The 26,432-nt window shown below is 42.4% G+C and overlaps 1 protein-coding gene across 1 annotated transcript; it reads left to right on the top strand.

Annotated features, from left to right (window-relative positions):
• Nucleotides 1-4,454: 4,454 nt before the first annotated feature.
• Nucleotides 4,455-5,090, top strand: LOC145399317 (KRAB domain-containing protein 2-like). The gene has a single exon (XM_080271978.1). It carries the CDS (start codon nt 4,455-4,457, stop codon nt 5,088-5,090), a length of 636 nt encoding a protein of 211 aa, XP_080128104.1.
• Nucleotides 5,091-26,432: the final 21,342 nt, after the last annotated feature.

The raw sequence follows: 26,432 nt of genomic DNA, 5'->3' as shown, positions 1-26,432 counted from the left end.
CCCGAGACGGTTGGAGGTGAGGGATGTTGAGCTGCGGATTTTCAGAGGGTCAGGGGCCAGAGCTAGGAATTTTTTTTTTCATGATCAACGGCTGAATGCTGTCTTAGAGTGGGAATACGACCTAGTCCTTTTATGGCTAGGGAGCAATGACATTGACGGGGAATGCACCCCAGAGAAAGTGTTTTCGGATATCAGAGAAGTAGTGGAAGAGTTGGAAAGGAAGTGTAAGGGATCTATATGCATGTGTCAGATAGAACCCCGGAAATATACTGAGGAAACAGCTCCCACAACATCAGCCAGATATAAGAGCATTCAAGTAGCAGTTAATAGAAGGATTAAACAGTTTCTGAGGAAACCTAAAATTCTCCAATTCAACACTAAATTCTTTGAGCAAAATTTGGTGGATGGGGTCCATTGGAACGATGAAGCTAGGGAGTGGGTAGACGCGAAACTCATGAGGGTAATTGAAGAGTATCAGTAGAAGAACGAGTAGAGGTGTGAAAGAGTAATGGTATTGAATGTTAAAAATGTCTAGACCAGGGCAGTTATTTTTATCCAGACCTGAAGCAGAGCAATCAGTAGTAGAAACCATGGAAAGGCGTGCCAGAGAAATTCGTGATATTGAAGCCCAGATGCAAGGTAGTAACACCATGAATGACTTGGTCCCCCCTCCAATTCTTTTTAATAGCCCCAATACTAACCCAGGTCCAATCCACTCAACCCCTAACTCACGGACAATGGTCCCTAGGAAATCTCTTACCAAGCCGCGAGACATACCTATATTGGAGTTAACCACGTTACAAGGATTAGAGGCTACTGCACGACTGGACATGTTTTTCGAGTTAGTAGAGCAGGTAGATGAAAGCGACGAGATCCGAATACAGGTAGCTAAGGGACGAATGGGACAGGAACTGGCCGTGTTCATACATAATTATCAGAAGGGACATCATGTACTCACCTGGCCAGAACTCAAACAGTACCTTAGAGATGAGTTTGCCGTTGAAGTGACGATAGACCGAGCCTGGCAAGAACTGGATGGTATGACATATAGTTGGGATGAGCCCCCACAATCGTTCGTACACCGTTACATTTGTCAACATGCGGTGGTGGAATCGAGATTCCCTCACAAGAAATTCCCATGTCGAGATCGAAGGTTGAAGTGTAAGCTATGGTATGGGTTGTCAACAGAGTCCCGTGAGAAGCTGGAGGGCTTCATAGACGACTCATACCCTCTGAGGAAATTCATAGACAGACTAGAGCATGAGACAATTGTTAGATGAGAGATATGCTGGGAGAGTTAATACGACATCAGCTAATGGTTTGCAAGGGTCTCTCAATGTTTCTCAGTCCGTTTCCCAACCCCCTGTGACGGTAACGACAGATAACACTGCAGTAGTCGCGAATGACATGATGAAAGAGTTAGGAGACCAAATAAGAGAATTGAAGGCTAATCTAACTAAAGTAAATAAAACAGCAGTTCAAACTAAACCAGTAACCAGACTGAAGTACTGTCCTCATTGCTTAGCTTCCTCACATGATTTGAGAGAGAGTGCTGGCGAATACTACCTCCGGGTCATTGTTTTGACTGCAGGCGACCCGGGTGTAGACGTGGAAATAAAGGTTGTCCCGGATGAACAGGGCGGGCTCAGTCAGCTGTGAACGCGCAGGCTACCCCGACTCTGACTGCTGGACAGAATGAGCCAGTCACAAATGCACAATGAACCCAGAATACGAATACACAGATATGACTAACCGGAGGTGTAACTTCGCCTACCATTAGTGTGAACATCAATGGTAAAATCTTAGAAGCAGTAGTAGACACTGGGAGTGGTCATATGTTGATCACCTAAAAGGCCTCTCGCAGACTTGGCGGGGAAATAAATACACGGCGAAACCCTCCTAACTTGCAAGGTGTCACGGGTGCCCCATTGAGAATCCTGGGCATGATCAAGGTCAACATTGGCATAGGTGATGATAAAGTATATAGTCAATGGTGCCCAGTGGTACCAAATTCATATCTTGGGACTGAAATGCTTTTGGGGTGCAACGTAATTGGATAGGCACCACTAATCTGGAATGGAGCACAAAGGGCGTTGATGTTGGGTGGAGCCCCCTACACAGTCAATCACATCCCGAGACAATGCAACAAAGTTCAGAGAGTCAGGACTGCTCCAATGGCATCGATAACTACGCAGAGTGACTTGACACAGATAAATCTATTGCAAGCAGAAAAATTTAGTCCTTATCAGACCAAATTCGTACCCGTACCTGTCGCCGAAGTACCTGAGACAATGCTAATTGTACACCCACAAGCTAGGTTCAGCCAAACAGTCATCCATACTTAGTGAAAGTGAACTCAGAGGGACAAATACATCTGCCCCTTAATAATGTATCTAAGGTAGATAAGACATTCAAGAGAGGTACAATATTAGGTTCATACGAAAGAACGCCGGACCAGTCACCAGGTACAATCCAAAGTGTAACTCAGATCCATAATGATTTGCTACCCAGTAATGACGAAGTAGATGAAGGTGGTACGCGTGTACAAAGGCTGAACAAGCTGATCAATGAGCAATCGTGGAGCCATCTCACGCAGAAACAAAGGGACGAGTTAGCCAAGGTAATCCTCCAGCATGATCCTTTATTCATTCTAGATAGAGAGAGATGGGTACTATTGCTGGTCCTCCCACACACATCAAGGTAGCCGATCCTCAACCGAGTCACGGGCCGACCTATCGTTATCCAGAACAGGCAAAGCAAATCATCGCTGATATGTTACAGGACATGGAAGATAGGGAGATCCTTGAGAGGTTGACCGCGGCCTGGCTCTCTCCCATAGTACTTGTTAACAAACCAGATGGAAGTAAGTGTATGTGTCTGGACTATAGTCACGTAAACACTCATCTTGCCACGGACAAATACCCACTACCCAGACTCGAAGAATTAGTCTAACAAGCTGCGGGATATAAGTACTATGTAACTCTTGACATGCGGGAGGTGTATTTCCAAATCATGCTTGATGAAGAAAGTAGAGACCTCACGACCTTCAGTGATGGAGTAACTTTGTATAGATTCAGAAGGCTCCCGTTTGGACTAAATTGCTCGCCATCTATTTTTTCACGTCGTATGTAGGTCGTCTTAGCACCATTATTGCGACAAGGGTGGATCAAAAACTACCTAGATGACATCATTTTGTGGGCCCATGATTTTCCGACCCTACTCGACCGGCTGAGTCAGTTGTTTGCATTGCTAACCCGTAATGGTGCAAAGCTGAATGTGAGTAAATGCACATTCGGGATGAAAGAAGTCACTTTCCTTGGACATAAGATCTCCACCGAGGGTAGTAAGCCAGATCCTAAAAATATTGAGGCAGTCTCCAAAATTAAGCTGCTGACCAATGTAAAAAGTGCGCCGATTTTTTGGGTATGTGTGGTTTCTACAGGAAACACGTTCCATCATTTGCTAAAGTTGCCACACCCCTAACCAATCTAACCAAATCAACAGTGAATTTTGAATGGACAGATCAGTGCCAGAAGGCATTCAAACATCTGAAATCATGCCTTATTAATGCACCTATCCTGGTGAGAGCGAGTGTAGAACGACCGTTTATCGTAACCACTGATGCTAGTAACACACATGTTGGAGGCGTTCTTAGTCAGATCCAACCGGATGGGACAGCTAGACCGATCGGGTACTTTTCAAAGAAATTAGGACCGTGTGAGACCCGGTACTCAGTGACAGACATAGAAGCTCTTGTGGTAGTGTTAACGTGTCGCCATTTTTCACATTATTTGTGGGGGAACATTTTTACGATTGTTACAGACCACCAACCACTGACCAGTGTATTTAAGAGAAAAACTAAATCACCCCGTATGAATAGATGGATACTTGAAATGCGAGAGTTTAATTACAACATTCAATATGTCAAAGGCAAGTATAATTATGTAGCAGATCCGTTATCTAGACCCATTCGAGTCATAGTACATTCACCAGAGTCTGACTGGTTGGGCCTGACGAGGGAACAGATGCAAGATAAGCAGAAAGAAGATCTAATGTGGGAAGAACTTATCCAATATTTGCAGGGTGAAAGGTTTCCAGACAGAAGACTACCTAAAGCCGCTTTAAGTCAATTTGCACTTCAGAATGAATTGTTATATTACACCAAGGTTAAGTCAGATGGCACTATCCAATATTGTTTAGTAGTCCCACAGACCATGATTGGTCAAGCAATGAAGTTAGCTCATGAGACATCTGGACATTTGGGCCAGAAGAAGACGATCCAAAAGGCAGAGGAACTCTTCTACTGGCCTAATTTGAAAGTAGATATTTGTCAGTATGTAAAAGAGTGTGTAACCTGTCAGCGATTCAAAGGCGAAGCTGGACTACAACAGTAGTATAAAGAGTTGCCACCTGTGGATAAACCACTTGAAAGAATCAGTATAGATTTGACAGATATGACTGCTGGAGTACAGGGCTATCGCTACGTGATGACACTGATTGATCACTACTCTAGGTATGTTAAATTCTATCCTCTTAAAACAAAACATACACACACGATAGTACACAACCTAGGGCAGTTTATGGCAGACTATGGCACTCCAAGAGGGGTTATGGTGGACAACGGGGGAGAGTTCTGCAGTTGGGAGTTCCAGGAGTTCTGCAGGAGGCGGAATGTTACGATCTGGTATATCACGCCGTATCATCCTCAGAGTAATGGGATGGTTGAAAGGATGCACCGCACCTTCAAGAGTGTGCTGACCTGTTTGAATAATGGTCATCCTCTCTGCTGGCCTGAATTCCTGCAACCAACCCAGGTCGTGATGAAACAGGCCTGGCACTCCTCTACAGGACACCAACTCTATTTCGTATTTTTCTCTCACTACCCGCCTAGAATTGTTAGTGCTTCCTTGCCCTGTGTTGATGGTGAAGAGGACGAGTTGGCTGTTGCTCACGAGCTAATTAAACAGACCCATGAGAAAATGACCAGAAAGTATAGAAGTGTGGCGAACCGCCAGCGTAAGAATCAGTCGGTAGGAGTTCGCAGTCTGGTGTGGATAAAACGGGAGACCCCTATCCCAGGGACATGTTGAAAGTTGAACGTGAAATGGGATGGGCCTTACCGAGTAGTGCAAGTATTATTGGACGGGGGAAGATATGTGTCAGAAAATGTGTTCACTGGAAACAAAATACAAAGGGTAGCGGACAAAGTGAAGCCGTACAGTGGTAGTGAGGAGTGGTTATTGGGTCCTCTTGAGGAGTTTACCCCATGTCCCGAGGATGAGAACCTACCTCTTCGAACTAGGAGGCCTCCCCGGAGGTTGATTGAAGAATGTTAGTGATGAATTGAGGTGGAAAGTTGTGTTCTGAGACAGCAAAGGTTGGTGTGAGAAACCAGACCATGTGAAAGTCAACCGCCAGTGGTGTTATATGAAAGAAAAAATATCAAACTCAGAGTTAGGTCAAAGAGAGAGTAGACCTAGTGCTGAAGTGAGGACAAGTGCTTTAATTCGAGGGCAAAAGCTAGCTCATCCCTCAACTTACAGTCAGCACGGTTTGTGGTGAAAGGGGGTCACTTCAGGACGTAGCAAGCGCTAGTCAGTATGCCGGGTGGAGGGCTGGAAACACATGGTTGAATGAATGTGAGGAATAAACGAAGGTGTGTTTGAGAGAGTAATGTGGAAGCGCCCCCGGGACTATCTTGCTATCGAGAGTGCCAATCATAACCCAGGTGGGTGGATAACCTTGACCCGGACAGGAGGCTGGCTGGGGCGCTGATATCTTCACCAATAAGAAAAATGGGGAAAGAGAGAGATGTGACAGGTGAAACAACCCCCAGGGGTATGTGGTTGGTGTTACGTGCGGGCCGAAAGAGCGCCACTTATGAGGGGATGAAAGAGTTGTCATGTTGAGAGTGTTATGAAGAAATTAAAGTCTATTCAAAGTAAAAGGTGATGGCGCTTGACTAGTAATATCTGTCTCGTTGGCACACCTCCCTTGGTTAGTAATCTGCTGTGTGTTATGGAGTGGACAGGGGAAAATTTAGCTTCTGGAGGGGTAGAGCCGTGTAATGCCACAAGAGCCAAAACATGAGAAAGTCATGTAAATTAAGGCTTTAGTACGTAAGCTATACATTTGTAAGTGTTTACCCTAATCCATTCTAGGCTTAAGGTATAGAAACATGCTTGTACCTAGTAGTTAATACATGTTCTTTTTATTATTATTTCTGTAGCTGTAAGATCATAAATCTCATTTATTCTGTGCTAATCCTTAAGAATATTTGTACATGTTGTAGGTGAAGCTTTGCTGGAGGCATACGTGGGGTATTTGAGTGGCGTATCGTCTGTACTCATTTTATATTAAATCAGATCTGATGCAATCATAGTAGTCATAATGTTGTCGATTAACATGCTTCTAGAAGAAATAATATCGTATAGAGGGGGAAAGCCATTAAAAATTTTAGTTAGCTAGTACCCGAGGACATGACGTAATAGTTGGGTAATGTATTCCTCCGCCGAGAGGATGCTAGCGACCGCTGTTGATTCAACTTACGACACTTTGTGTGGGATAATTAGAATAACTAAATTTTCCCTGTCAGATTGAGAGTAAAGAAAATTAATATCTGCATCCGTTCCGAATCAGAAGTTTAGAATTGTGACCCTCATATGGGGTAAAGCAAAAGTACCCTACACGTCATCCAAGTCGCTTAGTTTCCCGCGTAGAAGAGTAGCAGAGGGGGTGTTAGCCGGCTCCTGGCTCACTCTCAGTTTTGTCTCCATGTCACGTACGGGTGAGTTTCATTACTCTGTTTTCTTCCCTTCCTCCTTGTTCATACTGGCGTTGTGAAAGTTCAGTGATATTATGTGTGCCGTTGTGACCTAAGTTGTAGTGAGACTCACTCTCAGTTTTGTCTCCGTGCCACGTACAGATGCTGTGAAAACGCCACCCCAAAAACTCCCTCTAACCTCCATATTGTAACTGCCCTAGCAAAGTTCGTTAGGATTTACATTGTGCACTCACCATTTACACAAAACACAGTGATTAGTTCTTTTGATTATGTAATTGTTTAGTGAATTTATCTTGTGAAAGGAGAATAGTTGTGATTTTTCTTTTGGTATATAGTGTATCGATGGAGTCGGGTGTAACGTTTCTTCTGGGCACGGCCTAGAGCTCTCCCGCGCCAGGTGAGCTCGGAGAGCACCCTAAGTTCCCAAGGCAAACTCCTTCGCCTGATGTGCTCGAAGAAAGCCCTATATGCCCACGAGTGTACTTAATGTGGCGAACTGTTTGGTAGAAGGCGTAATCTCACTCAGCACCTGATAATTCATTCAGGAGTGAAGGATTTCAAGTGTAATGTAGGTGGTAAAATACTGTGAATAAATAAAAATGTTAAATGATTGAAAAATCTAGAGTTCTATCAAAAAGTAATGTTTCATTTCTTAGAGAAAAATCAGTTTAAGTTGTCATTTATTAGTAAATTGAATAGTATAATGTAATGTAATTTAAAGGAAGGAGAGATATTAGTAAATTCAGCGTTTTGAAAAGTGTATTGAGTTTCACTGTCATTCCTCTCTTATATCTCTCAAATCCTGTATAACTTCTTCTCATAACCCTCGTGCCTTGGTGGGAATTGTTTTCGACCCCTGTGCTGAATCAGTTTTGGGAGTATAAAGTTCTGTTATTGCATTGTCATGCTACCCAAAGTTGTTATTGTTACGCTACCTAAGAATTCACTTATTGTTACGCTACTCACGATCAAGCTACCAAATTTCTTTCCTATTAGTAATTATTCAGAACGGCCAAGTTTCCTTGTGCGTGATATTTGATAGAGAGAATTAAATCAATTTTGAATTAATCTCGGATCCCAACCGATTCCACAGTTAGTCCAACAATATCAGGATAAGGGTTGAACGAACCCTAGGGATACAATTGTGGTGCTCGTTGTAAGTCAGCCTCAAACAACAACATCCAATAAAAGGGATTGGGCATCACATTCATGTGACTCCACAGGCTCCTCTTAAATAACTCATTTCCACAGCTTGACTTGTTTCCTTCCAACAACGTCCAAGCCTCACTTCCATACGTTAGAGTTGGTATCACAATACTGTCATGGAGTAACTTTTTTACTTCCATGCCCACTTCCCTGCTTCTTATCACTGCTTTCAAGGAACCAGCAACCTTTCTTTCCTGCTGTACCCTTTCAAGCACTTCACCCTCCAAACCTCCATCCTTACTCATCACACCACCCAAGTACTTAAACGTACTCACATTTTCCAATTCCTCACCATCCAACCTCGCTGTACATTCACTGACTTCACCTCTCTCAAAGACCATCACTTTACTCTTCCCTACATTCACCTTTAGATTCCGTTTCTTACACACTCTCCCAAACTCATCCACCAAGCCTTGCAGCTCCCCTCCATCATCACTCAACAACACAGTATCATCTGCAAACAACAGTACAGGGAGTTTCCAAACACTATTCTCTCTCACCAGGGCCACTTCAACATCAACTACCCTACCTTGTACCTCTTTTATTATCCCATCTATGTACAGATTGAACAACCATGGAGACATGACACATCCCTGTTTCAACCCAACCTTCAAAGAGAAAAATTAACTCAGTTCACCATCCACACGCACTGCAGCCTTAGCACCATGATACATACTCTTCACAGCATTCAGCAACTTTCCATCTACTCCATTTATTCTTAATACTTTCCACAATCCTTGTCTATCCACCCTGCCATATGCTTTCTCCAAATCCATGAAAGCCGCATACAACTTTCCCTTCTCTAGAAACTTTTCCACTAGAGATCTAAGAATGAATATCTGATTTACACAACCTGTTCCCTTCCTAAAGCCTCCCTGTTCTTACCCAACTAATTCCTCTGTTCTTTCTCTAACTCTGTCAATAAGTATCCTACCATACACTTTTCCTATTATACTAAGACGACAAATGCCCCTATGATTACCACACACTTCTTTTTCCCCTTTTCCTTTGTACAAGGGAATAATTATACCTGACTTCCAATCCATGAAAGCCGCATGCAACTTCTTTCCCTTCTCTAGAAACTTTTCCACTAGAGATCTAAGAATGAATATCTGATCTACACAACCTCTTCCCTTCCTAAAGCCTCCCTGTTCTTACCCAACTAATTCCTCTGTTCTTTCTTTAACTCTGTCAATAAGTATCCTACCATACACTTTTCCTATTATACTAAGACGACAAATGCCCCTATGATTACCACACACTTCTTTTTCCCCTTTTCCTTTGTACAAGGGAATAATTATACCTGACTTCCAATCCTCCGGGACTCTACCTTCCCCCCAGGCCCATCTGCACATCATCCACATCCATTCTATTACTGTCTCTCCCCCATGCTTCAGCATTTCACCACACACTCCATCAATTCCTGGGGCTATCCCCAATTTAATTTTCTTCATTGCTTCCACAACTTCTATCCTACTGATTTCTTCATGTCTTCTCATCTCCCTTCTCCAAGCCATTCCCCAGCCACTTATACTCGCATTACTTCCATCCTCTATGTTCAACAATTCCTTAAAGTGTTCTCTCCATCTGCTCACATTTTCTCCTTTCTCCACTAGTAACCTACCATTTTTATCTTTCACTCCTCTGCTAACTTCACTGCCACCCTGTCTTACTCTCTTCACCTCTTTCCAGAACATTGTCTTACAGTTTCTCCACTTTACATTCAAATTCCTTCCAAATTCCTCATCCACTCTCGTCTTACTCTCTCTTACTAATCTTTTCACCTCTCTCTTCCTTTCTACATATAACTCTCTCTTCCACCTCTCAACTTCTTCCACGCTTCTATTTCTCATCCAGTCATTGTATGCTTTCTTCTCTCGTGCCACAGCCTGTCTCACCTCTTCATACCACCATGCTGTTCCTTGCACTCCCCTCCGTCTTCTCTTCATCCCACACACCACATCACTTGCTGCACATATTTCTTCTGTGAATATCCTGCACACCTTCCAAGTCCCCCATCTACCCCAATTCATATTTGCCCAATCGTTCCTCCACTTCTCTCTTAGATTCTGCTTTTTTCTCATCCTCTTGTAACCTTTCCACCCTCCTTGCAGATACTCCTTCTTCCCGTCCTTCCCTTCTTCTATTTCTCCATCTTATTTGGATCTTTATTTTGGCCACTACCAAGTAGTGGTCAGAAAGTCCACTCCCCCAACCTCCATAAGCTCTTGCATCCATTACACATCTTTTCATCCTTTCATCCACACGCACATAATAAATCATTGCCTTCCTTTCATTCAGTTCACTACCCACCCTTCTCATCATTCGGCATGTATACCTGTGGATCATTTTGTGCCTGAAGAGGATATTGGCTATCACCAACCCCCTCCCAGCACAAACGTCCACTAACGCACTGCCATTCTCATCTATCTCAGCAGGCACATCCCGCTCACCAACTATTCCATCCACCTTCACATTCCTTACTTTACCATTCATATCACCGATCAGTAACACTCTCACATTCCTTCCAAACTTTTCCATGCACACTTCCACATTTGTCCGGAACTCTTCTCTCACTCTGCTTGCACCACCTTGCGTTAGCGCATACACGCACACAATCGCCCCAATTTGTATTCCAACTTTCAATCTTACCCACACAATCCTTGACCCAACTGATCCATACTCTCTTATGTTCTTCTTCAAACTTCTGCTCACAACTATACACACTCCTTCTTTAGCCCTCTCATTCTCACTTACTCCTGCACATATTCCCCATCCATACTCCCATTCTTTCACACTCTCACCATCACCATTTAGTTTCAGTTACTCTACATACATCAACTTTCGCACCCTCAAGCACCTGGACAATGTCTTTCTCTTTCACCTCATCATTCGCACCTCTTACATTCCATGTTGCGATTACCATGTCCTTTGTCCGGTCCTTGGTCGTCATCTTTTGGTCAGTCCTTGTCCGAGGCTTCTTGTTCGTCTTTTTAGTTAGTTGTTTTCCGGGGAGGGGCACTAACCCTCCGCCAACCCTTTTAGTCGCCTTGTTCGACAAGCAGGGATACTTGGGGAGTATTCTTGAAAAAACTCCGTACCCCCAAGGGGTAGCAAAAAAAAAAAAGTTAAAAATTGGCCAGAACCACGGGTCCATGAGGGTCAAAACTCTGTCAGTAGGTGGTGGGTTAAACCACCTGCTGGTGCAGTTGATCGCCGCACATGATGGCATGATGTTTAATATTAACTGTATCAGTTGTTTTATCTCCAAACCAGCATGCGTAGCCTCAGCTTCAAGAAAGAAACGCAAAAACCATACACTGTTGAGAGCATAAACACATGCATCGACGATTGTCTTGGGGCCACCAAGATGGTGGCCGCTGGCTTTAACTCCAGAGGGCTATTGCATATCCACTTGTATGTATATCGATGGCTGATACAGAGAATGGATATTTGCTGGGCATCACTCAAGTACATATAAGGATCAGTGATCACTGCTCAATAACACCAGCCACTTAACTGTTTTTCATATTATATGGCACGTTTTTGAACATCTGTTATCCTATATTTTTGCACAAATGGTGCTTTCTTATTAAGTAAAACTGTATAAATATGAGATTTTCCTTCATATAGCAGCTAAGATAATTTTGAAGCATCTATTGATCTAGGATGAGTTGCCAGACGATGCTAGATCAATTAACACCAGCAGTGTTTACTTATTTTGCCGAATTTGATGGAGTTCTGGTTGAATTTAAAGACTGTTGTTGTTCTTGATATCCATAACCGTGGTTTCCATCTGGATATTATATATCTAGGCTTACCTCCCTGTGTGGATATGGGCCAAATACATGTATACTGTAATAAATAAATCTTGCCTAGCATAGCCGACGACACTCACTCGCAAATCAGTTTCTTTTTTTTTTTAATAACAGAACGGAGGAAGGAAAAACAAACAAATAAAAAAAAATAATCCATACACCAGATTACTGGTGTCCTCTGTTCATAAAATATCTGTAACAATTAGACTTGAACAGCTGTGGGATGAAATTTGGAGGGAAACAACTCTAGGGAAGCGAGTTCCAGAGAGATGCAGTTTGGGGAATGAAAGAATTCTGATAGGCAGAAGTTCTGCAATATGGCTAAGTGACATTCCAGTCATCAGTGCTACCAGATGCCCGTGTAGCACGAGGGAAGGCATGGAGAAGTGACACGATGGACACAACTTCGTCTGGGCATTTGCCATAAAAATATCTGTAAAATAATGCAAGGAAGGCAACATTCCTTCCTACTTGCAGGGGAGGTAGTTTATTTGTAATGGCAAGGTTGTTAATAAGTCTAACAGCTTTGTCCTGAATTTTGTTTAATTGTTTTAATGCAACCTCTCCACAACCATTCCACAAGGGTGAGCAATATTCAAGCTGAGAGTGCACATGACTCTTATAAATTATAGCTAACTGCTCATCAGTGAAGTTACGGACTCTGTACAATAATCCAAGTTCTTTTGAGGCGGTTTTAGCAAATGAACTAACATGAGAGGTCCAGCTGAGGGCATTAAGTGTGATGCCAAGAATTTCAATACTTTCGGAGATGGGAATATTAGTAGCACTGAAGGTAATCTACGGATCTGGCAATATCTGTCTATTAGTAAATTGTATATATGGGTTTTACTAGCATTAAATGAGACAAGGTTGTTTTGTGCCCATTCACTGATCGTAGATGGGTCTTGATTTATGGAGATGGCTGTACTGAGTTGAGAGGTAGAGATATTAGACTTTGTATTGGGTGTCTGATCGTGAATGAACTATGTAGTGTTGAGTCATATGCATATGAATGGATGGGATTGTGGGTGACAGATAAGAGATCATTAATATGAACCAGGAATAGGGTTGGCACCAGAACTGATCCCTGCGGCACGCCAGCATTGAGTGAAAATTGGAATATACATCATCTACTTTTACTCTTATTTTCCTTTCACTAAGATATGAAGAAATCAAAGGAACAAAAGACGTTAGTCCATAGCAAGGGAGTTTGGACAACAGGGAACGGTGCCATAGTCTGTTGAAAGCTTTAGAAATATCAAGGGCTACTGCATGAGTTTCTCCATGTCAATCAATTGATTGATGGATGGTATGAGTTAGGAAATTGAGTATGTCAATGGTGGATCTTTCGTGGCTTTCTCTATTCACCTTCATACCCCATAATTTCCTACTTGGTGGATGACAGGGAAGTCGGAAAAGTTGCCTAGAAGCTCCACGAGTGTTACTGCACCCAAACGCACCACAATTAAACCATTAATAAGGGCAAAAAAGCACCAGTAAAAGAACACATAACCAAGCATTTTGTGGCAACCACCAGTTTGGTTTGTTAGCATTATAATTCGGCAATTATTTAGATGTCTATGTGTACTTTGAAGAAAAATCCACATGTAGAGATGAAGATCAAAACGGAAATCTTCAGTAGTTCAAATTAACAAAATATACTACAATTATGACGAACGACATTTTATTGATCAACCAGTCATGTATCACGGCAAGTGACGAAATATATTTTTAGACGAATCTGCAGTCAACCAGTATCCTGGCTGTGAGGCTTTTTAATCAAACTGGCGCCATGTCGGCCGACCGAACAGCAAGCAGCTGAAAATATTGGCTGTCCAGTTTCTCTTTCTGTATGGTCTCTAGTTTTCCACGCTGGCCTTGTAAGTGTTGCCATCGACATAGGTATGAGCATGTATTCATCACGGCAAGTACTCTTTGCTTATTTATAGTAATTAGCAATAGAACAGGTTAAGGTAATAAGGTTGTGATCAGAGGAGCCCAACAGAGAGGAAAGATTAACAAAGTAAGCAGTAGGATTAGTTGTAAGGAAGAGGTCAGGTATATTGAAACTCTCTCGAAGACAGTCAGGGATACTGGTACGGTGCTGTACAAGCTGTGCTAGGTCATTAAGGATAGAAATTGTAATGCTAGGTGTTTAGGGGTCGGCTTCCCATTCCTCTGATGCCTAGTGTGTAGCTGGGTTCTCTTTCTGGACCGGAGCTTAGACAAATAGGAGAGAGGCAGGACACAAAAACTCAAGGCAACAACCTTACGTGTGTATTACTAAATTCAACAGCGGAATGGGTAGATGTCATGAATACAGAGATCTGGACAATTATAATTCTTAGGCCTAGATATGGGTTGCGAGTACTGCGCAGCATACTACTCAGGTCAAGGTTGGGTAAGGTGAATAGCACTTAGGGCAGAAGGGTTATGCACTATTATTGCAGGAAGGCCCAGTTTTATATACTGGTGGAATTGATGGTACTGTTTCACTGTGGGTAATTTCTACTTTAACACTAAGGCCTGCGTATGATCTTAATGCGGTGTGGCGTTATTGTGTGGTAGCGTGTTCACTGAGTTAGGCCCATATTTCACTGTCTTGCCGTGTTCACTGTTTCACTGTTGTCGTCCTTATTCCACCGCTCTTTTATATTGTCACTAATTTCTCCCTGACTTCCTTTGTACTGTTAATGCACTGTTCTGCCTTTACTGCACTATGTCACGAACACTATACTTTCGATGTCACTCCTTTCGTGTCTGGGCGTCATGGCGGTCAGGTACAACGGCGGCAGAGGTGACAGCCTCACTATTGACGGGGCTGGGTTCCGCCCGGGGCCTCTGTGTTCAGGGGCCACGGGATCACGCGTAGGGGCGTCCTCTCTCATCTGTGGCTGCTGGTGGCGAAGGGTCCTGCTCTTTCGGGGCTTGGGGCAGGAGTCTGGTCCTCGGGGCTGGGGCCGAATAGCTGCCTGAATTTCTATCTCAGGCGCATGATGGAGGATGAAGATCTCTGGCGTCTGGGTGTAGGAAAGTCCCGCCCGCGGGTCCTGGGGATAGTATGGAGGTCCCGAGGGCTGCAATCCCTGGTGTTCAGAGACGCTGTCAGGAGGGGGCTGTGGCGTCGGCCTACGTCAGGGTCCATCAGGCAAGTCCTCTCCGGATCCGGCTGCAGGGAGAAGAGCCCGGTGGTAGTCACGGGGCCTCTCCAGTACTCCTCCAGGCTGGGGGCTCCCTCTGGGTCACAGGTCAGTGAACAGGAGTCAGCACCTGACGGTGGAGTGGCTACTTGCTGTCTCCTGCCGTAGGGCCTGGCTACTGGCCGTGGCCTTCTGGGGTCGCACCTACAGGTCGTCGTAAGGCCCGGCTACTGGCCATGGCCTGGGGGAGGAAGCGGCTGCATGCCGACTCAGGGGCACCTTCAGAGCGGCTACAGGCCGTCCCCTGACAAAGGGGGGAGTGGCTATAGGCCGTCTCCTGATTCCCTCTGGAGCAGCTGCAGGCCATCTCCTGTAGGAGGGTTGAGCGGCTACAGGTCGTCTCTTGAGGGGCACCTTCAGAGCAGCTACAAGCCGTCTCCTGATGAAGGCGCAAGCAGCTACAGGCCGTCTCGTTAGGGGCACCTTCAGAGCGGCTACAGGCCGTCTCCTGACAAAGGCGGGAGCGGCTACAGGCCATCTCCTGTTTGCCTTCGGAGCGGCTGCAGGCCATCTCTTGTAGGAGGGTCGAGTGGCTACAGGCCGTCTCGTTAGGGGCACCTTCAGAGCGGCTACAGGCTGTCTCCTGACGAAGGTGGGAGCAGCTACAGGCTGTCTCCTGTTTTCCTCCAGAGAGCTGCAGGCCATTTCCTGTAGGAGGGTTGAGAGGCTACCGGTCATCTCAGGGGTGCTGACTGAAGCTGGAGTAACAGCTGCACCCCACGGTTGGTGGTGGTCTGCTCACCCGGCAGGTAGTCTCGTATTCCTTCTATGGTGGCGGTGGGCGAGCTCTGGGTCATAGGGGCGCGCGACCCGGACGGACTTATGTCATTGTCACCCTGAGTCCCGGCGTGCTGTATAATTATGCTCCTCGGTGGGCTACTTCTGGGGTTGTTTGGTCACCCTCCGTGACATTACACTGCATCTTAGAAATGATGTAGGCTTGTTCATCAGGTGGATCAATGAAAGGAGAGGAGAGCCAAAGGTGGTGGGGAACATTGAAATATCCTAGAATGGAAATTTCAGAGAAAGAGAAGGGGAACATTGAAACATCCTAGAATGGAAATTTCAGAGAAAGAGAAAGGGATAGGATGTGTTCCATCATAGAATTAAAATAGTCGAAGCATTTTTCACAGTCAGTATAATTAGGGGATAAGTAAACATCACGGATATATTTAGTCAGAGAATGACAGGAAAGCCGAAACCAGAGAGTAGACGATTCAGAATAATTGAGTTCAGGAACGTAAGAGCAAGATAAGTCATTGCGTACATATACGCAACAGCCACTTTGGCTTTGAAATGAATATAGAGAAAGTAGGAGGATACAGAAAAGGGTTTACTATCATTTGCCTCAGGCAGCTGAGTCTCAGTTTAGAAGAGAAGGTGAGGTTTAGAGGAGAGGTAGTGCTCAACAGAAAGTTAGAGGAAAGGCAGCGAATGTTGCAGAAATGAAGAAATGAGTGAGACACTGGTTCCAGACAAATTGTTGAGTCGTCACCGGGAGAAGAGCGGATGGTGGTGGCATTTATGCCCTCCCCCCCGGACTCCGAGGCTTAGTTATTAGATGCCATTTATTTTAAGAATTTTGAAAAGAAAGTGTAGTGTGTAATGTGCATGTAGTTTGGTGTTGACAGTCAGAGAAACTAGTATTGGAGAGCATGCTGGCCTACTCTCTGTGTTACTGAAACACTGAAAAAGTCCAGCAAAGGCGGATGGTCAGGAACTAGTCCCGATGACTGATGAAACGGGAGCTGCAGCTCTCCCTGTCATCAGCTTTCCATTCATCTTGGGAGTACTGCCCTGCACGACTGATGCCGCAGTCTACTGGGCTTCTTAGGCCAATATTTGAACAGTAGAGTGTGCTGTGTGCCACTACTGGTTGCTGCAACCCAGAACATCTTGCATGGATTGATGATGTGTAAAGCAATATATGTGAAGAAATATGTTTGCTTCTCAGGCTTATAAGAAAAAACATATATAGAAATTAATAAGTATGAAGTAATTCCAGGCTGCAATCGAAGAGTCGTCAGATTATAAGATTGCTCGAGACTGCTTCCTAAGATGGGTTGGGAGTGGAAAACAAAGAGCAGGCACTGACTATGAAGAAATTAAGCAGACTCTGCCTATTTTTAGGAATAGCTTAAAACAAAGTAAGAAAGCTGGGCACGAAGAAATATGTAAGTTAATAGCTGAAACGTTTGCTTTAAAAGATAAGAGAATGTTTTGGTAAGAGGTTAACGTTAGAAAAAGGAAGTATAGGAAAGCTAATATTATTGATGGAGAATGTAATGAAGAGAGAGTCGTGAATATTTTCTCAGAGAAAATTATGGGTAATTATAATTGGGATAGTGGTAGATGGTGGCGACCATCATCCACTCACTTAATGTAGTGCTGCCTACTTCTTCCTTAGCCTTTATCATTCTTTTTCTGTTCCTGCCCCTCCCCCCCTTTTCCCATTTCTCCCATCTTTCCTGTCACTTCTTATTGCTTTTCTTTCCATTACAGGTGGGTTTACATTGAGGGACAAGCCAAATGGTTTCTTGTAAGCCAAGAAACTATTTACAACGCTGGGTGGTAACCATATAACCAAACCATACGTGCTCCCTACGTGTCAGCAAGTGGGTTGGTGGAGGGTTAGTGCCCCTCCCCATAAAATAAATAGCTCAAAGTCAAATGGCCACCCTTTAGAGGATTATGGTGTCTGGCAATAGATAGACTGTTATCTTGTTTAAAAAAAGAACAGATTAAATATCTTCTCCATGTTTTTGATGAACAGCTGAGTATTTTATTCCCAGGTACACAAGAAGAAAGTATGTTGAAATAAGTATTATTGATTATCTTACATCTGTTGCAGTGACATCATTGGCGGCCAATCAGCAACCGCGAATGAAATACACCCTACTTGCCCTCAGTTGCACAGCTCAATCAAATATTGTATAGTATTTATAACTTGTCAATGTTAATTGGATTTTAGTATATAATTTAAAGACGCTTGATAAATACTTGAAAACCAAACTCTATACAGTGTGGATATTATATTAAAATCTAAAACATCAATTTAACTAAAAGTCATCTCAAGATGGGGTCTTACCACATGTGTAGCCGGAAAGTTTTTCCTCGGACCATAATTTTGCACCACCATTTCTGATTTGACGCAAATTCAGGATGTAAAACACACACAAATATACCAGCCAGCCAACTTCACAACTGAAAACATTACCACTCCACTTGCATCGCAACGCGGGTGGTAAGTGGAGTGGTAATGTTTTCAGTTGTAAGGTTGGCTGGCTGGCTTTGCCTGTGTGTGGGTAAACAAGGAATCTCATGAACGGCTTACATTATCAATTGAAACTTTCAGGGTATCAAGATACCGCCAAAATCTTGGACGAGTTCGAAAATGCACACTCGGGGTCAAGGTCAAGGTCACCAAAATGCCTGCCAAAGGTCAACTAGTTGACATTTGGTGCCTTGACCTTGACCCTGAGTGCCCATTTTCAAACTCGTCCAAGATTTTTACGATATCCTGAAAGGTTCATGTCGACAGCATAAGCTGTTCATGAGATATCGTGTTTACCCCCACACAAACAAAGCCAGTCAGCAACCTCACAGCTGAAAACATTACCACTCCGCTCACTTTGCAACGCTGGTGGTAATTACTTATCGTGGAACTGAAGGTTGATCTCTGCACTTATTAACACACTGATGGAAAATTAAATGGAAGTAACGTTACTTCTGGCAAGAAGTGAGAATGAGCGAAGCGTCAGATCTCCGATCCATCCGCCTAACAAATTAATGCTTTGTTAGAGGTAAGGAGGGGCATCTGGGGGGTTGACGTATACAAGTAACCTGCGCTCTGGTGGCAGACTACTCTGTCCCATTATTACTGTTCATGACTGTACATCTATAGTTTTTGAGACAAACAAGTCAAAGGTGACGGTTGCATGCATGATTTAGAGCAGACTTTGTGGAAGGGAAGAATATATGGCACGAATAAATGGATTCAATTCTGAGAACAATTATAAGTCAACTTCACAAGTAAAGGCAAAAGACAAAGGTCACAGATCAGGATCAGGTCATACATTTTTATCTGCTTTTTACCAACTTTGGTGCACGGGTTAAAAGTGGGGCAGCAACGAAAGAATTCAAATTTGGAAACAGTCAAAGTTCAAGGTCATATAGCATGGTCATAATAAGATCCAAATTAACATAAACAGATGACAGATTGATAGTTGAGTCGACAGACAGATATACATTTTCATGTTTTTAGTGTGTATATGATCATACTTATAAATCACAAACATTATATATATGTAAAACAGCGTGTGTGTGAGTGTGAGTGTGTGTGTGTGTGTGTGTGTGTGTGTGTGTGTGTCGTGTGTGTGTGTGTGTGTGTGTGTGTGTGTGTGTGTGTGTGTGTGTGTGTGTGTGTATTCTTACCTAATTGTTCTTACCTAATTGTATCTTTACAGGAATGAGTCAAGCTCGTATTGTCCCGTGTATTAAACCATTTTTATCATAAACATTCTTAAATTTATGAACAGTTTTGGCACACACTATTTCACTCGGTAGTGCATTCCACTGATCAAATTGTCCTATTTGGGAAACTGAACTTCCTTACGTCTTTGTTACCTCTCTTTTTAGGCAGTTTTTTGCAGTGTCCTCCTGCTGATGCCTCCCCATATGTCTGTTTTCTCTTTCCCTGAGATGCATTTATACAGCGTAATCATTTTTCTTTTTTTTTTCCCCCTCTTGTAATGTTGGTGGGTTCAGTTTTCCTGGTCTTTCATCATAGCTTAGATCCCTTATGCTTGGTACCCATCTTGTAGCAGCCCTTTGTATTTTTTTCAATCTTATCTATGTGTTTTTTTAGATGAGGATTCCAGACCACTGATGCATATTCCAGGGTTGGTCTGAAGGATGATGTTATTATCTTTCTCAGCATGTCTTCGTTTATTTACGTGAATGTTATCCTCATATTAGCAAGCAGTGTGTGGATGTTTCGTACCTTCTCATTTAAGTGCTCAGCCGGAGATGGTCTGCTATTAATAATCACTCCTAGGTCCTTCTTTTCTGATATGTGTAGGGTTGAACTTCCTAGCTTATAATCCTAATCTGGTCTTTTTCCACTTTTACCTAACTTAATTACATGGCATTTGTCCTCACTGAATTCTATTTGCCATCTATTGCCTATTCATGAAGCTTATTTAATTTTTCTTGTATCTCTCTGCAATAGTGTGTGTACGTAATTCTCCTCTGTATTTTTGCATCATCAGCAAACATACTTTAATAGCATCCATTTCCAGTGTTCATGTCTATATCATTTATATATACTAAAAACACAATTGGTGCCAGCACTAAGACCTGTGGAGCTCCGATAGTCACTTTTCTCCATGAGTAACTACCCCTCAGTACTCTTCTCATTTCCCTTTTTCCGAGAAACTCTTGCATCCAACAAAACAGATTACTTTGGACTCCTCCTTGATGGTACAGTTTCCATCAAAGTCTTTAGTGCGGTACTCTGTCAAATGCATTCTTAAAATCTAAATCTCTTTTCTGTAGTGTTTCTGCAACTCTATCAAATTTTGTCCATCCATCCATCATCTACTCCTGTGTTGCCCGATGAGGAGCGCAAGAGCCCGGGACTAGGCAAGTTGGTCCTGACATTTAAGATGAGAGTGACCAGCCTTCCATTACTGCTAACTATATCATATGCAATCCTGAAGTTGAAATTTAATCCAACATATAACCACTATGCCGGGAATCGTACCTGGGACTCTCGGGTGAGAGCCAGGCAGCAATCCACTGCACCACGACCAGGTAAAAGTTATCTCATATTGTTACAACCTTGTAACCAATGTTCCTCCGCCCCCACTGTGGGCCTGAACAGGATGAGATAACCCCCTGGCACTCGGGCAAGTAGGTGCTTTTAATCTATCCCAAGCACTTACGGCAAGCCAGAATGAAGAGGGAAACCTGTACTTTACTCAGGAAAAATCATCCAATTCTCGGCATAGTGGTAATATATTGGATGATTTTTCCTATGTAAAATACAGGTTTCTCTCTTCATTCTGACTTGCTGTAAGTGCTTGAGATAGATTAAAAGCATCTACTTGCCCGAGTGCCAGGGGTTACCTTATCTTATTCAGGCTCACAGTGGGGGCTGAAGGACATTGGTTACAAGATTGTGACAATGTGAAATAACGTTTACCTGGTCGTGGTGTAGTGGATTGCTGCCTGGCTCTCACCCGAGAGTCCCGGGTACGATTCCCGGCATATTGGTAATATACTGGGAGATTTTTCCTGTGTAAAGTGCAGGTTTCTCTCTTCACTGAAATTTAATACTGCATGGTCGCTTTTGCCAAATGGAGAGTGATGCATTATGTTGTCGATATCATTACCTCACCGGATAAATATAAGATCTAGTAATGATGGATCATCAAGTCCCCTTTTTCTGGTGTTTACCTTTACATGTTGTGTTAAGAAAACTCCTGTACAAAATCTAGGAGTTTTTGATCCCAACAGCTTTTATAGCTTCTTACATCTACATTATTCCAATTTATATTTGTACTGAAATCTCCAGTTACTGTAATACAATTCTTTCAGATTTCTCTTCAATTCTGTGTAGTACGGCTTGTAAACTCTGGATTGTACTTTCTGCCAGGTCTTCATATTCTCCACTTTTCCAGGTGTTTGTTTGGAGTGGTATGTATAAATTTGTCACAATTATTTTCGCTTCAGATGTGTTAATCTCTAATGCAATCAGTTCTACTTGTTACGGTATATCTAGCTGTATCTCTTTGACTTGTAGATTTCTCTCTGTTAATACAAGAACTTTTTTTTTTTTTTTTTTTTTCAAATTTCGATCTCTTCTCTATATATTGTAATCCTCAAAGCCTAGGGTATCGTTTGATATCCTTGGGATTAATTTTGTTTCAGTTAGACAAATAATATGAGGTTCCATTTCTTTGGTATGATCTTTTATCTCTAATAATTTGGATACCATTCCATCTACATTTGACTACATCAACTTAATCTTGTTGTTTACATATTTGACATTTGAGTCTACTACCTTCCTTTTTCTTAGTCCTTGTTGTTTATGTACCTTTTTCTTACTTGTAATAGCACTACTTCGTAAAAAAAAAAAAAAATGCTCCTCTCCTTCTCTGATCTTTCCTCATTTCTTGTTTTTGCTTCTTCTCTCTTTACCTCTAGTGATCCCCATTCCTCCTGAGTTAGGCATCCTTTCAACCATACGTTTTTAAATTCCTCTTGTTCCATGAGTTTATTAGCATTCTTTAATATTTCCTCTACAGTGTTCACACTTTAGAAGGTTACTTTCAGGGGCCTTGACTTGTTTCTCTCATATTTCCCTAGCCTTTCGTGTTCCTCTATATCTTTCTCACAGATATCCTCTGATACTTCCTTCAGTATGTTCATTATTTTTACCTTCTCCTTTTTGTCTCTCAAGATTCTCTTTTTTTTTTTTTTTTTTTATCTCTTCATTTATACCAGTGATTACTAGAGGTTTGGCGATATCTGCTGATTCTTTTACCAGTTTTGGGTTGTTTTTAATTTCTTTCACTTCCATTCTAATGCCTTTTTCTTCGACTTTTGTTTCTAAGTCTTTCCTTACTTTCACCGTTTCAGCGTACGTAGTTTATACTTCATCTTTGCAATTTCTCATAATTTCGTTCACCTGGCTTATCTTCTCTTCAATATCATTGCTTTGGTCTATCAGACTGCTTGCTCCCCTAATTGTCTCTGTATCACTTCTGGACTCCTCCATAATACTCTCATGGTTGACAACTGTACTTGCCATTTCACTAGTCTTCTTTCTAAGTTAAACTGCCTTAACTGATAGCTCATCTATTGTTGTGTCTTTTTTGTTTAACTCCTTTACTAATTTTTCATTTGTTTTCTTCTGCATGAATAGCTCCCGCTTAATATCATCTGTTTCTGAAAAATTTTCTCCAATTTATTCGCCTTCTTTACTAATGTATGTCTCCATTTCAACCAGTTCTGAGTAGAAATCATCATCCTGTTTTCTACCTTTATCATTTCTCTTAACACTTTCGACATTCACTTTACTAAAGATAGTACTCATCTTGCAGAAAGATAATTCTTATTTAGAAAGATAACTTTCACTTACAAATTTGCATCTCCCTGCTACCTGCCTGGTGATAATGACGACACCCAGCTGATGATTACGTTGTATCAGCTGATTCCTTTGCATGCACTGACTTGGATGTACTCTCTTATTTGTACAAGACTTTTTTTAGTTTATAATTTCTCTACTATATTAGAACATCCCTTAAATTAGCCTAGTGTAGACCTTGACTCACATAAAGATACTATTAGGTGTGGCCAGTAGTGGCCAGCATTGGCCAGTGTGGAGCAAAGTAATCTGTGTCCTTATTCTGCCCTCTCGCCGGTGTGTGTGTGTGTGTGTGTGTGTGTGTGTGTGTGTGTGTGTGTTTAAATATCATGGTGAGTCAGATGTAATAACAATAATGACTAGAGGGGCACTCAGTGGAGCGCATCTCTCCGACAAGGGCAACGTAATTTCTAAACCATTCTTCATAATGGGTTAGGGTTTCTCATCTCTGATTAGGGTTTTACAAAAATGTTTTCCGAATCCAGAATATAAAATATGATCAGGATTGGTCCCAACAGGCAAGCAAACTAACAAACAAACTAGAGGGGCATTTAGTGGAGCGCATCTCTCTGACAAGGGCAACGTGATTTCCAAACCATTCTTCTTGTTGGGTTAGGTTCTCTCATCACTGATTAGGATTTTGCAAAAAGTGTTTTCAGGATACGATCCAGATCCGTCCCAAAAGCTAATCGATTGTTCCCTGGTACATGGGCTATCTACCCACCAAATTTGGTCCAAATCCCCCTCTTGGTTTTTTTTAGTAATCCTGTCAATTGAGAAACAAACAAACGAACAGGGGGTGAAAACACACGCTCCTTGTCGGAGAAAATGAGTGCACGCTTTCTATTCTGGTAGTCAGGTTTCCAGCACAGGTGATATTTATTTTCCCCTTACTTTTAGTTGTGGGATTATCACTGGAAGCACACTCTCCGTCGGTCACTCACAAAGGTTATTAGACAGGTGTTTCACTCTCGTACACTTTACTAAAGCCTAGTTTTAGGGCCCTGCGCTCCCTTGTCTATGTGGTACTGTTGTCTGTCCAGACAAAAAAAAAATCTACATCTTTTATAATTATCTGTGTTTTTTAATTTCCTGAAATTTCTGGAACAAGCTACATTTCAGAAATTTTCTACTCACTAATCTTTGCTTATTTTTTTTTTTTCCTAAAGCTTGTGGAACAAGTTACATTTCAAAGGTTTTCTACTCACTAACCTTTGATGCAGTAGAGTCTACAGTATTGGATCCTGCGACAGAAGGCCGCACAGGCGACGATGGACACGAGATTCAGGTTCACCCTGAACACCTCACACAGTGACATCCACTGGGGAAACTTGCCGGGAACCTGTCAAGGTCAATTTAGCTTAGACATGCTTGCGGTACCAAAGGTTAGACTAACTTTAGTCAGGTTTACAAAGTCCGTTGCTTCTGACAGCGACGGCAATTCAGCACATTTCTGACAAAATTCTCTCTCTCTCTCTCTCTCTCTCTCTCTCTCTCTCTCTCTTTTCCATAAAATATTAACACCGATTACAAAAGAAATCTGCAAAATAGCCTGTTACTCATGGTAACTATTTTAAGAATTACAGAAACATTCCGTCGTGTACCATTAAAAGAGCAAAAAATAACTATTACAAAAATAAATTAAATGAATACTCTGGCAAATTGAGAAAAACCTGGAACTTTGTTAATTTGGTACTGAATCGTACTAAATGTTATAAAAACCCGCAAAGCTTTATATTCAACGGTACACCAACTACTAATCCAGAAACAATAGCCAATGGTTTCAATGATTACTATACATCGGTAGGTGAACAACTGAGCTGTAATATCTCTGCAGGACTGACCGACTGCGGAGACTTTCTCCCTGAACTTGTTAATTTTTCATTTTGGTTGGCCCCTGTCTCTGAGTCTGAGCTACTTTCGGTAATATCTAAATTTTAAAAAATCAGCTTGCGGATATGATGATGTGTCAATTGTTAAAGAATGTTCAGATGTAATTATTCCTTTTCTCCAGTATATAATCAATAAGTCATTTAGAATTGGGTGTCTTCCACAGTATCTACAAATAGCTAAAATTATTCCAGTTTATAAGAAGAGAGGTAAAAGCATTCCTCATTTTTTTTATGTGAGAAAGAAGGAACCAAAGGCCACGAGTCCGCAATAACTGTTCCCTCCAGGGAAAAACAAAATACAAGAGAGAGCCAAATTCAAGATCTGATCATTTCAAGATGCCTGGACACACCGCGTTTGAAAGACTGGAGGTCATAGGAAGCAGGAAATACAGACAGAGGGAGACAGTTCCAGAGTTGGCCTGTTGCATAGATGAAGGACTGGGAGTAGCGGTTAACTCTTGCATTAGAGAGCTGGACAGAAAAGGAATGAGAGTTCGCTGCTAGACGGGTGCTACGCGCCAGTCGTAGAGATGGAGGAATGCATGCAGACAGTTCAGAGGAGCAGTGACCATTGAAGTAGCGATAGAAAAAATATAAAGATGCAACAGTGCGGTGAAGAGACAGAGGTTGAAGGGAGTCAGTAAAAGGAGGAGAGTTAATGAGATGAAAAGCCTTTAACTCCACTCTATTGAGAAGAGCTGTATGTAGGGAACCTTCCCACACATGGGAGTTGTACTCCACACAGGGGAGGATAAAATCTGTGTATAGAGTCAACAATTGTGCAGGGGTAAAGAAGGAACGGAGTCGGCTTAGCACACCTAATCTCTTGGAAGCAGATTTTACAAGAGATGTAATATGATCTTTCCAAGACAAGTCCCAAGTAAATGAAACCCCAAGCATGTTCAAGAATGATGCAGGATTAAGCTGAATATTATCAAACATCAATCGGTACACCTGTGGAAGATTTTGTTGAGTTGATAGGTGTAAGAACTGAGTCTTTCATGCATTGAAAACAAGATCATTTTTACCTCAGTCAGAGATATGAGCCAAGTCAGACATCAGATGTGCCATAGCCTCATCCCTTGTTTGTTGAAGTAACTGCTGAGATGGGCGTTGCGAGAACCGAATGGAAAGGTGATGGGTGGAATCATCAGCGTATGAGTGGATAGGGTTAGATGTACAGCTTTGGTCATTGATGAATAAAAGGAAGAGAGTTGGTGATAGGACAGAGCCATGAGGAACACCACTGTTGATAGATCTAGGAGAAGAACGATGGCCGTCTACAAAACCAGCTATAGAACAACCAGAAAGGAAGCTAGAGATGAAGGCACGGATAGAAGGATAGAAACCGTAAGAGGGCAGTTTGGAAATTAAAGATTT

The sequence above is a fragment of the Coenobita brevimanus genome, chromosome 48, assembly GCF_032717465.1.
Source record: "Coenobita brevimanus isolate Jiangsu-jjx chromosome 48, ASM3271746v2, whole genome shotgun sequence".
NCBI classification, from domain to species: Eukaryota; Metazoa; Arthropoda; class Malacostraca; order Decapoda; family Coenobitidae; genus Coenobita; species Coenobita brevimanus.
The sequence above is the reverse complement of the archived record's forward strand: the minus strand, read 5'-3'. Positions and strand labels throughout refer to the sequence as shown.